The sequence below is a fragment of the Misgurnus anguillicaudatus genome, chromosome 18 (assembly GCF_027580225.2).
Source record: "Misgurnus anguillicaudatus chromosome 18, ASM2758022v2, whole genome shotgun sequence".
Lineage (NCBI taxonomy): Eukaryota > Metazoa > Chordata > Actinopteri > Cypriniformes > Cobitidae > Misgurnus > Misgurnus anguillicaudatus.
This window is the reverse complement of record NC_073354.2, coordinates 20006313-20020621: the sequence shown is the minus strand read 5'-3', so window position 1 is coordinate 20020621 and position 14309 is coordinate 20006313. Positions and strand designations below refer to the sequence as shown.

The 14309-nt window shown below is 39.8% G+C and overlaps 1 protein-coding gene across 4 annotated transcripts in view; it reads right to left on the bottom strand.

Moving 5' to 3' along the window:
• syne1a (spectrin repeat containing, nuclear envelope 1a) overlaps nucleotides 1-14309 on the bottom strand; it is a 163983-nt gene that overhangs the window by 58232 nt on the left and 91442 nt on the right. For all 4 annotated transcript variants that reach the window (XM_073856031.1, XM_073856030.1, XM_073856028.1 and 1 more), the window contains 15 exons: nucleotides 13296-13442; nucleotides 13026-13151; nucleotides 12592-12768; nucleotides 11835-12100; nucleotides 9586-11743; nucleotides 9147-9484; nucleotides 8878-9022; nucleotides 8581-8790; nucleotides 4786-5048; nucleotides 4305-4470; nucleotides 3858-4013; nucleotides 3236-3388; nucleotides 2863-3045; nucleotides 641-778; nucleotides 371-556 (listed from right to left, as the gene is read on the bottom strand). In XM_073856031.1, the coding sequence (XP_073712132.1) occupies nucleotides 371-556; nucleotides 641-778; nucleotides 2863-3045; nucleotides 3236-3388; nucleotides 3858-4013; nucleotides 4305-4470; nucleotides 4786-5048; nucleotides 8581-8790; nucleotides 8878-9022; nucleotides 9147-9484; nucleotides 9586-11743; nucleotides 11835-12100; nucleotides 12592-12768; nucleotides 13026-13151; nucleotides 13296-13442 (4812 nt within the window). The remainder of the gene's footprint in view (nucleotides 1-370; nucleotides 557-640; nucleotides 779-2862; nucleotides 3046-3235; nucleotides 3389-3857; nucleotides 4014-4304; nucleotides 4471-4785; nucleotides 5049-8580; nucleotides 8791-8877; nucleotides 9023-9146; nucleotides 9485-9585; nucleotides 11744-11834; nucleotides 12101-12591; nucleotides 12769-13025; nucleotides 13152-13295; nucleotides 13443-14309) is intronic.

Here is a 14309-nt window from a genome sequence, read left to right as displayed (position 1 = left end):
TAATCCATACATTTATCAGTATGTGTGTTCCCTGGGGATCAAACCCATGACCTTTGACTGCTAATGGTTGAGCTACAGAACCATTATGCCACTAGATGGCAATGTCTTTCTTACATTTACAGCACATACAGATCTCAGACGCTCAGGGATTTCTTGAGGTGACATTTATATAAAATGGATCTTTAAAGCAGTAAATTATTTTTATAGAATATGCTGGAGTATCTATAGTGTATCCCATAAATGAGTTTATAGTTTTATTTATACTACAAGGGGCTATTAGCAATGGGGGTGCATAAGCATGCGCTTTTAACTCAATGCAATATCGTATAATTATATAATTATTTGGATGTAGTGTGCTGTCATGCATTACTTTGGCTGCGTCCTGTAGGTTCAGTAGTCTTGTTTTGGCAGTCTGTTGCAGCTCTTCAGCATGTCTACTCAGTTCTGCCACCTGATGGTGGAGAGCATCGGTCTGCACAACCTCTCCTAGCAAAGCTACCCTCTCCACCAGACCCTCAAACTCTCCTTGAATGTCCTGCCACTCTTGCAATAAGGCCTGGTCGAGATACATCACAAGATAATGTTACCATACTGATTTTAAGGCGATCAATATTGATGTGATTATAGTCTGGTCTGAAACCTGGTGGGTTCTGATTTGCTCCTGCATCTGAGCGGCTGGACTCCACATGATGTTGGCTGAGACCACAGTCTCTGCTTTCTCTGTCCAGTTCAGAGTTAAGATCAGCATTTCATTGAATTCTTCAAAGTTCTTCTCAGCCTAGAATCGAGAAAACAGGTGAAGACATAAGTCGTTGAACCAAGAGACAGGATACTGAAAAGAACAGAGTTCATTTGCGAAAAAAAAACAATAACAGTTAAAGCAGGGTGTCAAACTCAAGACCCATGGGACAAATCCGGCCCATCCTCTCATTTTATGTGGCCTGCAAGAGCTTACAAAATATTTTACTTATGTGGCCCGCGAGAGCTAATTATTTTTTGCAGAGTATTTCCTGCATTGATTTTTTTCCCTGCCCCCAAAAATGTTTTTGTCTTTTTTGATAATTTAATGTAATCTGTAATAGTTGCACACTTAAATACACTTTGTCATTATTTTCCCTGGGCTTCTACTTTCAAAGCTAGGTATTAATTGAGTTATTAACAAAACCAGTGGTATTTGAATGCAGAGGTAATTATGCAATGTAATATAAGTTGATGCATTCATAAAGTCTTACAAATACAACCGGCCCATTGAGAGCAACCGCTATGCTGATGTGGCCCAGGATGAAATTGAGTATAATACCCCTGAGTTAAAGGAATGAAAATTGATAAATTAATAAATTTTGTCACTATTTACTCACTCTCATGTTGTTACAAACCTGTATAAAGACATTTTGAGGAATATTGGTAACGAAACCGATCAGAAGCACCACTGACTTCCATAGTATTCTTTTATCCTACTATGAAAGTCAATGGGGCTTCTGATGAGAAATCGTAAAAGATGACATAATTTTCACGTTTGGGTAAACTATCCCTTTAACAACCACCAAGGTCTTTAAATGTTCAATATTTTCTCTTTTAGTTACAAAAAATTGTAAATTATGGAAAAAAATATGTATATATAATATAAGATGTCTATTCTTGGAGTCTAGGGGCTCTATCAAACACCTAGCACAATGCAGCGCAATGCAGCGCAATGCACGACGCAAGTGTCTTTTGCTAGTTTCAACCCGGCGCAATGATAATTTTCACGTTTAGCGCCACATTGTTTAAATAGCAAATGCATTTGCGCCCAATTTTGTGCCCATGGGCGTTCTGGTCTGAAAACGAGGTGTGTTCAGGCGCATTGTTGACGCGTTGCTATTTTAAGGCAACTAAAATAGACTACACCATTGACCAATTAAAACCTGGTGTAAAGTCAATGCCGCAATATTGTTTTTGTTATTTAATGAGCGCGTTCGTAATACAGGACAAAAATGCATGTTTTCTTATCATACACATGGATGCGCAGCAGAACACAACCCTTTTTATGATACGAAAAATTAAAGAATTAAAATTTAAACGATTATTATTGCGTCTCTTGGACATAAATGAGGATTATGAGACGTTAGAAGGCGTAAAAAGCTGCTTTACGTGTAGCCTGGTAAGTAATTAAATGTTTTTCTTTAAACAAATGCAAATATTGCCTATATTTTTAAATGTTTTTTTAAATGCTACCCCGTGGACTTATTGTATATGATGACTTTGTACCTGTGTATATGATGAGATGAGAAACATTTTTAAGTAATGCTTTAAAAAAAAACACTGTCCAAGTGCTGAAACGGCTCTCCGCAAGTTTGTAAATTCTTTTTTGTAGGTATTTTTAGAGTACAAACCTTTTTTGCATATTTAAAAATTATTTTTTGTTGATGGTGGACAGCCATCCATTTACAGCAATTAAAAGCCTGCTATTTTTACTTCTTTTACTTACTAAAAGAAAACGGCTTTTAAAGGTAAATTAATAATTCAATACAAATGAAAACAACACAATTTTTTAACATTGTTCTTAAACTGGTGGTCTTCTTCCTCAGCTTAGTTTTTCAGTTTACAAAGTCCGTCATCTAAATAGGGATTAGACATAGCGCCAGCACAACTGGCTTTCAAAGGGGATGAGAGATAAGACAGTCATTGGTTTATTGCACGTTACACCCAAAACACACCCATTACTCATTAGGGTAATAGGAACAACCCTTATCGATCGTGTGCTCAGTGCATAAACCATTTTTCCCGTCGTTAAATTAGCAAAAGTGGAATCGGACATGCCCGTTTAGACCGTGCACCGTGTATAATAAGCTAATTTAATGCCTGCGAAGCATTATCTCTGACCTTGTGAAGGCTTGTGGTTCTTCTCTCTGCCAGTCTGCTGGTCTGAGTGTGAAGCTCATTCAGTTTGCTGAGGCTGAAGCTCAGCTGCTTGGCCAGAAGAGGGTTCTGCTCCCCAAACTCCCGCACTACAATGTCTAACTCAGAAAGAGCACGACCACACTCCTCCAACTCCTCAAACAGGGCCTGTATTAAGAGGAAAAAAAATGGCATATACAAGAAATGTGCACTTTAGAAACCAGAAAAGATTTCCCATTTACACACAGTGCATTCAGAGTATAGATTTCAGTATGCGTGTTTACTGGGAATCAACCCCATGACCTTTTCAATGCTAACACAATGCTCTACCAATTTAGCTACAGGACCATATTCATACCTCCGTCTCTTCTTTAGCCTCCTCAACATCCACAGCCTTCTGCTTGAGTTTCAAAGAAATGAGCTTGACTTTTTTTGCAATATCCTGAAGTCTGGAATGGATGTCTTCCTTAATGTCCCGGCTGTGTTGGACCTCTCTTTCTCGTGCCTGCACCTGAACGCAGGAGACATAGACAGTGATGTGATGACGAGATGAGATTAAAGGTGCAGTGTGTAAATTTTAGCGGCATCCAGTGGTGAGGTTGTGAATTGAAACCAATGGCTCAGTCCACTGCTCACCCCTCGCTTTTGAAAGGCATTGAAAAGCTACGGTAGCTGACACCGGAAAAACATGTATTTGACGGAGACAACTTAGTAAAAAAACTTTGTCCGTTAAGGGCTGCTGTAGAAATATGGCAGCACAAAATGGCGACTTCCATGTAAGGGACTCTCCGCGTATGTAGATAAAAACGTCTCATTCTAAGATAATAAAAACATAACTGTTCATTATAAAAAGGTCTTTATACACCGCTGCTAGTATATTTTTGTATTTGATCTTGCATTTCTGTCAAGAGGTCCTCCTTAAAACTACACATTGCACCTTTAAATTGTGTTCGATTATGTAGGTGTATGAATGAAGGTACCTGATCTTCTGCTGAACCCAGTGCCAGTGTGACCTCTGCCAGCTGAGTGCTAATCTCAGAAGGAAGGGTTGCGTGGAGGTCCTGGTATTTCATCTGCTGATGATCAGCGATCTGCTCCAGGGTCTGCCGGTGGGACTGCATACCTCCATGAGCCATCTGTCAGAGACAACAAAAACACACACAACACACTGACATCCAACATCTGCTAATGTATATCTATATCATAAATCTGTATATTATGCAATTTTATCAGTAGGTAATTTATGCAGGTACAGTTTACTGTATTTACACAATTCCCTTAAAGATAATCAACCAAGCCAAGCAGGTACAATTATCATTCAATTTCGATCATCGATGTACTCCAGTTATTAGCCTGGCTGAATACATCAGATACTATATATCACTAGTACTATGTGTATCCCATTACTATTAGGTTCTTTGCAGTACCTCCAGGTCAGTGAACAATGTATCCAGGTCTGCAGTAGGACTCAGCAGCAGCCCCTGGGTGTCCTGTATCCAGCCCTTCAAAAGGCCCAGCTCCCTCACCACCTCCTCCCGCTCCAACAGCTCCACCTGCACCTGCTGCCTGCTAGCACATACCTGCTGCAACAGACTGTGTGCAAAAAATATATACTTTAAAATACCAACATTAATAATGTGTTTAATAAATGTTTCCTGAATGTATGTGACAATGTTCTCAGAGTGGAGGAATGAATGCATGGATTGATGTACAAATAGATGAATGTACTGGTGTACAGTATGAATTGAAGGTTGTTTGGATGGATATATAGGTATATGGATAATTGGATGAATAAATGATTGATGTGTTGGTAGATAGATGAATAGAAGCCTGGATGGATGGTTGGCTGGTTAGATGAATGAATAACATAAATCCATGTATGTCTTAGTCTGATTTTATTTTTCATACTTGTCATATTTCTCCTGAATGTTCTGAATCTCTTGCAGACAAGGGGTCTTCTGGTCATGGTGGATGGCGTGAGGATGGAGGGAGAGGCTGAGCACATGGTGTCTGAGGAGGGTAAGGGCGCTACTCTCTCTCTCCACCTCTCTGCTGAATGAGTCATGGTACTCCAGCAGGCTCTGCAGCGCTGCCATACTGGAGGCCTTTTCCACCATGCTGTCAGGAACACGACTGTGCAGGTCCTCAGACACAGCCCGCATTTTCTCCAGCTAATGACAGAGATGTGAGATGGGTTAATCCCCCCAGAAATGGTCTTACTTATAATTATTATCTACAGTACTACTGTTTCACTCTGCTTTAAGATACTGCTTTTTTATTTCTCTTAAGGTTCACCATAATTTGGACTTTTATTCAACTAGATTTGTAAAAGCTGTAATGCATGGAATAGTTCAACTGCAGCTTCTATTAAAAGAAAAACCGGTAAAAAAATGCATGCAGTGTAATCACTATTTATCCTCAATAATAAATAAAAAAAGTTAATGTTAAGCTGTCAGCCTCAAAAGTCACAATATAATGCAGCATCTTTAACAGCATGCTTGTACTGCATGACATTAAAGAGCTTTTAACAATGAATAATAAACTCTGTGTTACATTAAGTTCTGCAACACCCATGACTCATTCATACTGGGTGATGTCATAACCTCAGCCGAACAATAGGGTTAGGTTACAAAGACAGCACAAATAGGTTGTGCTGCTGAAAATAAATGAAGCTGCTTTTAAATGTAATCACTGCTAACATTTTCAGTATTGATATGGATGCCTGGATATGAATATCTGTGATAATCGTTGTATAAGCGGAATAATTGACTCCAGTCCATTGAATTATTTGCATTTTGCTTCACGTCGTTCTGCATTACCACCATTACGGCCCGTCGTCAAATATTCCTCACATAGCTTTTTTTTAACAAATAAAAAGCACCTCACTAAAGACTCCCATTGTGTCATTTCTGTGAATGCAGCAGAGACTGCCACCTTTCATGTTGTGCTATTTCTTTAATAGACTGTCATTGCCAAACATTACATCATTTTCAGGCCACTGTCTGTACTGCCCTGGTCTAATCTACAGTATATTATAGTACGTTACATTATACAGGTGCTAGTCATATAATTAGAATATCATCAAAAAGTTGATTTATTTGACTAATTCCAATGTTCCAAAATTGAAACTTGTATGTTATTTAAGCAATATCGCTCGAGTAGGAGTGTTATATAGAGATATATCACACGACTCCGAGAGCGATATTGCTTTTATACAACAGTTTGACGGCACACGTTTGAAAAACGAAAACTAGAAAACAACAACGGAGTTATTTTAAAAGCCTCTTTGTTTGAGAACTACTTCTTCCGCCACGGATTTGAGGGCGGCCAGAATGACAGGCAACACTTTCGGCTGCTTTGAATCTCATAATAACTCATTGGACGGATAGGCGTTTCTTTATATTAACGTTTCTTGGTCACAAAGTGTAGTTTTAAGATTAGTTCAGTCGAGAATGTACATGTATTATATTTAAATCTGCAGTCGATTAGTAAAGATAGCGCCTGTTTGAACGTTTGCTTAGTGAGATTCGGTACGTATGAGAACCAAAGCACGAGCGGACGTCAGTGTTCACTCGCCCCCGCTGACCACCGCCCTCTCTGGGCTACATCTCTGACAGGGATTCCCTGGCTCTGATATTCGCCTTGTCTGTGTTTGATGGTCAAAATGAGATCAAATCAGCAGTATTTGGTGTCATGATGAAACTATTACTTGTTTTCTTATTCATATTTAGTGTCTTTTGTGTTGTTATTGTTTTGGCGCGAGGTAAAAGTTAATAAAACTATACTATATAATGTTACTATTGGTTTCCCACTTAATCTTAACGCACTCGTTATAATTAGACTTCGTTCTTGTCAGTACTATATAAAACTGTTTTAGAGATGTTTTTGCATGCTGCTTATAAATATATCAGTGGCGATATCTCATAACATGTTTTAATAGTCACGTTGCAATTAAATAAATGATCAATGTCCACATTTAAAAGCTGCTGTGCTTACCTGCAGTTCCACGGTGTTTTCGCGTTCTGAGAAGAGATATAGCTCCAGAAAAAATGAGTGTTTACATTCCTCTTTTCAAGTGTCCACACGATGTGACAAGACATTACTCTGATTAGGTTTAACGTAACATCCAAGAGCGCTAATCTTTGACGGAATAATAACTTCCGATTGGGATTCACAGACTGATTTACGAGCTAGTGAACTAATGAGACACACGGAGAGTGATTAAAAACAGCGCGTCTGTGTTTGTCCCTGTGTGCGTGCAGTTTTTCCATTCAGAGATGAGCCTGTTAAGGACCTCCATTCACTAGGTGGCGGAATGATACGAAAGGTGAAGCGGTTACTGTGCCGTTATCAGTACAATATCGCATAGCTCTTAGCCAATCAGATTCGAGAACCAGAAAGAACTGTTGTATAAATTTATTCATTACACACAGACTGATATATTTCAAATGTTTATTTCTTTTAATTTTGATGATTATAACTGACAACTGAGGAAAATCCCAAATTCAGTATCTCAGAAAACTAGAATATTACTTACGACCCATTCAAAGAAAGGATTTTTAAAAATCTTGGCCAACTGAAAAGTATGAACATGAAAAGTATGAGCATGTACAGCACTTAATACTTAGTTGGGCTCCTTTTGCTTGAATTACTGCAGCAATGCGGTGTGGCATGGAGTCGATCAGTCTGTTTCACTGCTCAGGTGTTATGAGAGCCCATGTGCTCTGATAGTGGCCTTCAGCTCTTCTGCATTGCTGGGTCTAACATATCACATCTTCCTCTTCACAATACCCCATAGATTTCCAAAGGAAATGCAAAATTTACTTTTATTAGAGAACATAGCTTTGAACCACTCAGCAGCAGTCATGTCTGTCTGTTGTTTAAGAGTGGCTTGAAATAAGGAATGCGACAGCTGAAACCCATTGCATAGGCTACAGGTACGTCTGTGTGTAGTGGTTCTTGAAGCACTGACTCCAGCTGTAGTCCACTCTTTCTAAATCTCCCCAACATTTTTGAATGGGTTTTGTTTGACAATCCTCTTAAGGGTGCCGTTATCCCTATTGTTTGTACACTTTTTGCTACCACATCTTTTCTATCCCTTCGCCTCTCTATTAATGTGCTTGGACACATAGCTCTGTGAATGGCCAGCCTCTTTTGCCAAGACCTTTTGTGTCTTGCCCTCCTTGTGCAAGGTGTAAATGGTCATCTTTTGGACAACTGTCTTCCCCATGATTGTGTAGCCTAGAGAACTAGACTGAGAGACAATTTAAAGGCCATTGCAGGTGTTTTGAGTTAATTAGCTTATTAGAGTGTGGCACCAGGTGTCTTCAAAATTAAACCTTTTCACAATATTCAAATTTTCTGAGATACTGAATTTGGGATTTTCCTCATAATCATCAAAATTAAAAGAATTAAACATTTGAAATATATCAGTCTGTGTGTAATGAATTAATATAATATACAAGTTTCACTTTTTGAATGGAATTAGTGAAATAAAGCAACTTTATGATATTCTAATTATATGACCAGCACCTGTATATGCTATTTTATTTTATTTAGGAAACTAATATTCATTTAAAATATTTTAGTCTGTTTTAGTCTTGTATCTGATTTGCACAATTGCATTTCTTTGGTTAAATCCTTTAAATAATTTCAAAAGTTTTAACTCTTAGTAGGATGAGTTGGGTCTAAACCCATGCATACCTTCTCGCTGATGCACCTCCATTTATGTGCAAAGTCCTTGAGGACTTTTTCCTGGGCTTTAGCAACACTGCAAAGGCGAGTCCATCGATGTCCCAATGAACACACTGACTGTGATAAAGTGTTGTTTATGGCAAGGTGATCAAACTGTGCTGCCTGTGCTTTTAATCCATTTAGTGTGTTTTCAAAACCCTGAACTTGTGAAACAATTCCCTGTAGAAAAAACATTGGACAATATAAGTAATATTAATAAAAACTTGATGCATAGCAAAATCGGTGTATTACATGCTTGCCACAGACCTGGTACAAACAGAGCTTGTCTCCAGCCTCTTGTACAGAGTTTGCATTGGCTGTTGTAAACTCTTCCATCCTTTTCTCAACTTCACTCATCTGTCTGATAACTTCATCGATCTCTTCCTGGATTAATCTTGACTGAGCTATGCATCTATCAAAACAACAGGTGTATACATATGTGTCTTTAAATCAATGTGGGAAATGTTTGTATGGCACCTTATATTACTGTTAACATAACAAGGCAGATACACAAGCTACAATCTCCTTAGCATTACCGTTGCAAGCTGTCCTGACGGTCTTTCAGCTGCTCAAGGATCTCTGCGGTCTTGTGATAAGACTCATTAAAATATTGCTGGATTTGCTTCAATACAGTAGGGCTCAAAAACTCATTCATCTGAGGGATTAAAGCTTGCATTTCCTGCACCATGTTCTTCACAGTCTGTTCCTGGGCTGTCACTTTTTCTAAGTCATTAAGACAGTTTGGATGTTTTTCCAGGTCGACTTTACAGGGAGCCTGCTCCAGTAGACCACCAGCATCCTCAAACCATTGCTGGATACAATCCAAGGCATGCTGGTATTTCTGAAGCAGGGCTAGAATGGACTGCAATGCCACCTGATGATAAACATAACAGTTTAATACTGTTCTTAAAACTGCATTATTAATTCAAATGTATATGCAATATGTCAGGATTAATCTTCCTTGTCTAATCTTACCTGTTTGGTATTGAAAGCTTGTTGAATCTCAGCCTTCAGTTTTGGAACATCCATTAAAGCAGTTTCAAAGAGCTTTGGAAATGGCTGTTGATTATTGATGTACTTCTGTTTCTCTTCATAAGTTATAGCATCTAATACCCTAAGCCTAGATTTCATTTCTTCTTGAAGTGTCAATAGCGACCTGACCTCCTTCTGCACAAGCTCAATTTTTGCTTCTTCAAACATTAAAGGACTTTCTAGTTGATCCCTAAGATTCTTAAGCCAGTCTATTGATGCTATTATATCATTTTGAAAATCCTTATTTTTCGTAAAAGATTTCTCAAACTCTTCTATGTATGCATTAATTCTTTTCTTTAAGGTAAGAAGTTGTTCCTCCCTGAAAATAACCTGAGTCTTAAGGGTCTTTGGGTCAAAGTGCTGGTTGAGGTCATCTGTTTGCACAATGAGACCCTCTGGATTGTAATGAATTTCTTCTAGGATCTTTGATAGGTTGTATAGTGTAGATAATTTCTCCATGGCATCTGATCCCACCTCTGAGTCAAGTTTGTCAAGCTGTTCCTTCAATGTAGTGATGCTATTATCCATTTTTTCAATAACTCCTCTATGATTATCTAACAAGTTTAAAGTTTTTTGTAATTCCTTCATTTTGTATTCTATCTGCTGGTTGAGCCTGCTATGAAGGCCAACTAGCTGATCAATGACTTCAGGTGCATATGGCTGCCCCAAGCTAAGGAAATGTTGTGTTTTACCCCTAAGATCTTTTAATCCCTGAAAGAGATTTCCAAGACCTTGAAGGAGATCTTCATAACTGCTATGTAGTCTTTTTCCCTCTTCAAGACTTTGGTTGACTGACCGATTCTCCAAAGCATCACACTTGTCCTGAAGTTCTTCCAAAGCTTTACGTGTAACATCAATGAGGGATTCAAATTCCTTGCGCTCTGAAAGCATTTGCTGAATCATATCACGTTTCTCTCTGACCAACAATAGCATGTCATTGTACTGTTGTGGAAGGGCATTGAGTTTTTCATCTAGGTAGCAATGGTCCACCTCATTTAAGGTCGGAAGAATCTCTTGTCCTGTCCTCTGGACAATAAGCAAAAGGTTCTCATACTCAGAAGCATGATCCAGAAGCTGCTGGAACTTGGTCAACTGGTTCTGAAGGGCCTCATCATTCCCGCTTAGATCAATAATTGGAAATGTGGCAACCCCTGCCTGCTGTAGCCATTCACAGATCCTGTCCAGGTCCACTTGAAAGTACTTCCGAATAACCAGCGCTTTCTCCAGATGCTGTAGATGTTCTGTACTCTTCTGCAAGGAGCTCTCAAAAATGACTTGTAACTCCTCCAGCTTCTGAAGGGTCTCCTTCTTTTCCTCCTCTGGAGCATCCTTCACCAATTCTCGCCCCTGTGCCCAAAGTGATGTCAGCTCTACCTGATACGCTCTTAGACTGCTTGTAAAATTTTTACAAGAAGACACCTGCTTGTTCAGTACGCTTGGTAAGAGTGCCACATGATCACCAGCTAGAGCCCTCTGCTCCTGCTTTTTGATCCATTCAGTTGCCCTATCAAGGGCTTGAAGGAACTGTGTCCGTTCTGTAAATACTTTACTGAGGCTTTTACGATATTGGGCTGCTTTAGTTCCAAGTGATTCTACCTCTGCCTGAGCTTCCTGGACCAAAGTCTGCAGCTTCCTTCTCTCATGAAAACCTAGCCGAGAGGACAGACTGTTGGCATCAGAAACAGCCTCTGCCAAAAGCTTTTGCTTGACCTCCAGTTCTCCACAAAAGCTCAAGTGATTAAACAGAAAGCTTTGGGCCAAGTCTGGAGGGGGGCTGGTCTTAAGCACCTCAGACAGGGATGGCTGTTGCAGTTCGGCCCACTCGTGAGCCTCCCGCAGACGGTCCTCAATTTGACCCAATTCTTCTAGCGTTTGGGTTGAATCTTGGATTTTCTGTTGAACAAGCGATTCCACCTGGGTCCACCGTTGCTCCAGGTAACCCACTTGCTCTTTAACCAGGTCCCTGTCCCTTAAGCTCAGACGAGGCAGTATCCCATGCCTATTATTTCTCAGATCATCTAGGACACATCTCTGGTCCTGCAAGTCGGTGGATAACCTCTTTAAGGCATCAAGGCACTCAGCTGTACTCTCAATGTCTCCCCTGAAAAAGAAGTACAGGAGATCATCAAAAACACATGGCAACTATCAAGAGCTAATATGTCCTACAAATTTTGAAAGTGAATGTTTCATGCCTGGCTAATTGATCCCATTTCTTGGACATATGGTCAAATAACTCCTCCACCATGCACATGCAGTCATGATAGTCCCCACTCCTCAGTAGATCCTCCTCCTTTTGTTCCAGCAGCTGTGCAGCCTGTCTGCCCAAATCCAGCCAAGCACAGCGCAGACGTCCAACTTCCATAAGCTCCGGGGACTCCTGACCAGCCGTTAGCCTATTAATGCTCTCTCTCAACTGGGTCAGCTCAACCTGCCTGGCTCGCATCTCCTGGATAAAGTCCTTTGTGACAAGTAATACAGGGTGTTATTATTAAATGCTGCCTGTCTTTATTTGATATCCTGCCAAATGGACATCTCTTGACGATGCTCTGTGCTGCTGGCAGAGATTGAGCTTTGAGGTAATTGAGGATTTCATTCATTCTATTGTTGATGATTCTTAGCACATTTATAGATCGTAATATCTTTTATTTTTACACACAATAAAGGGGTCTGCCTGGACGCTGTTATTACAGGCACTGACAAAGCAATTTTCACATCTATAATTACAACACACGAGTAATCTGGAGAGAAATCTTTATTAATGAATCAAGCTTCCTGCCAGGAAATGTAACAGAGGGCAAATGCCACGAGAGCTTTCAGCAATACACAATAGACAGCCACTGACAAACTAATGAACAAACACTGTATGTGTCTTCATGCATTATTAAATTAAAATGGGTACTCATTTATGTCTTCACAAGGTTGTCATTTGGTTACAAAGCTCTTGCTTACCTGAGCCTGTTCCAGTTGGTTTTGGGCAACTTTTGGCTCAAGCTCAGCTGGCCTCCTCAACAGGCTCTGAAGGAGTTGTTCAGACTCAAGGAGACGACATTCAAGGTTAGAACGCAAGTCCTTGATCTCCCTCCAGCGGTCTGCTTGATCCTGGGATTCCAACATCCTCTCCTCAATCTGCATTCAGGTGAAAGGGTATCAGTCAGTATTTTAAAGTTTTTTTAAGTGTATATCTAAAGACAAAATGTTTAATGTTTATTTACATAACCATTCCATAAGATTACTCTGAATACAGTATGAAACCATTCCAAAAATGTGGAAAAATGTTTTTGATAAAGAAAAATGAACACATTTGCATGCCTAAAGCATTTCAATGCCTATTAACCTTAAAGTACATAGATTTAAAAAGAGTTGACCAGCCATGAGGCGCTCACCTGAAGTTTGACTTCCTGTATCTCAGCAGCCGTCTCTTGCACCTTTCCATCTGATAGATCACAGGTGGAGCACACCAGCTGCAAGTATGTACTAGCCTGCTCCTGTAGAGTTCGATCTTGCTTCATCTAATAGGGGATTTAAGAAACCCACAGAAACCAAATAAGATATACAGTATAGTCTGTGGTATAAACTGTATAGTTATCTGGCTTTCCAATTTACTTATTATGGAAAAACTTAGCTACATATACAAATTAAAGTAATATGTATACCTGTGCCAAGGCCTCTTGTAGGCAGTGTGGTGTATGCACAGGATGCTGCATCTCCTCATGCACATTGGAAAGCCACTTTTGACACTGCTGCAAAGTATCCCGCACACTAACATGCTTCTGCAGTTCCCGATCCAAACTCTGATACACCTGTACAAACAGAACCACATTGAATATAGTGTGGCTCAAGCATGGCACTAGCAATGCTAAGGTCATGGGTTCCAGTCATTTTGAATACACTCTAACGCACTTTGGATAAAAACCCAGCTAGCATTTCAACGTTGATTCACCGTTGAATCAATTTTCAAACAACGTTGAAGAACTGACATTATTTCAACCACATTTCAACGTTGAAGGTCGGTCATATGCCTGCTGGGAACATGTGCAAGTACGAGCCGATGGCTCTGTCCTACAGAGTTTAGCTCCAACCCTAATCAAACACACCTGAATTCCATTTCCAAGTCATCCTAAAGCCTTTGATTAGATTTTTCAGGTATGTTTGGCTAGGGTTTGGAGCTAAACTTTGCATGACAGTGGCCCTCCAGGACCAGGAATGCCCACCCCTGTACTATATGGTGCAGAAGTACTTTCGGTGATCCGAGTTCAAATCCCGGTTCGAGGTCCCTTGCCAATCTTGTACATTTCACTCCATCCTATATTTTCCTACTGTCTATGAAATTAAGGTAAAATGCCCCCCCCCCAAAAAAAATGGTGTACCATTTAAATAGTGACAATACAAACAATACCATTAAAACCTGAGGCAAATCATAATATAACATCACATGCTCCATTTACTGGGAAAAAAATCATAGTGTATTTTAAAAACTGTTTAATAACAGTATGACAGATATTAACAGCATATTTAAGAAAAAAATGACAAGAGTGGGACACCCTGGGTCACAAAAAAGCAAAGCCCATTTGACAGGTGTTGAATGCTTTGGCATGTCTAATCCCGTGAGCAGAAAAGCTGACGCTGATTGACATTCATAATTCAAAAGCCCTCACGGGGGGCAGGCA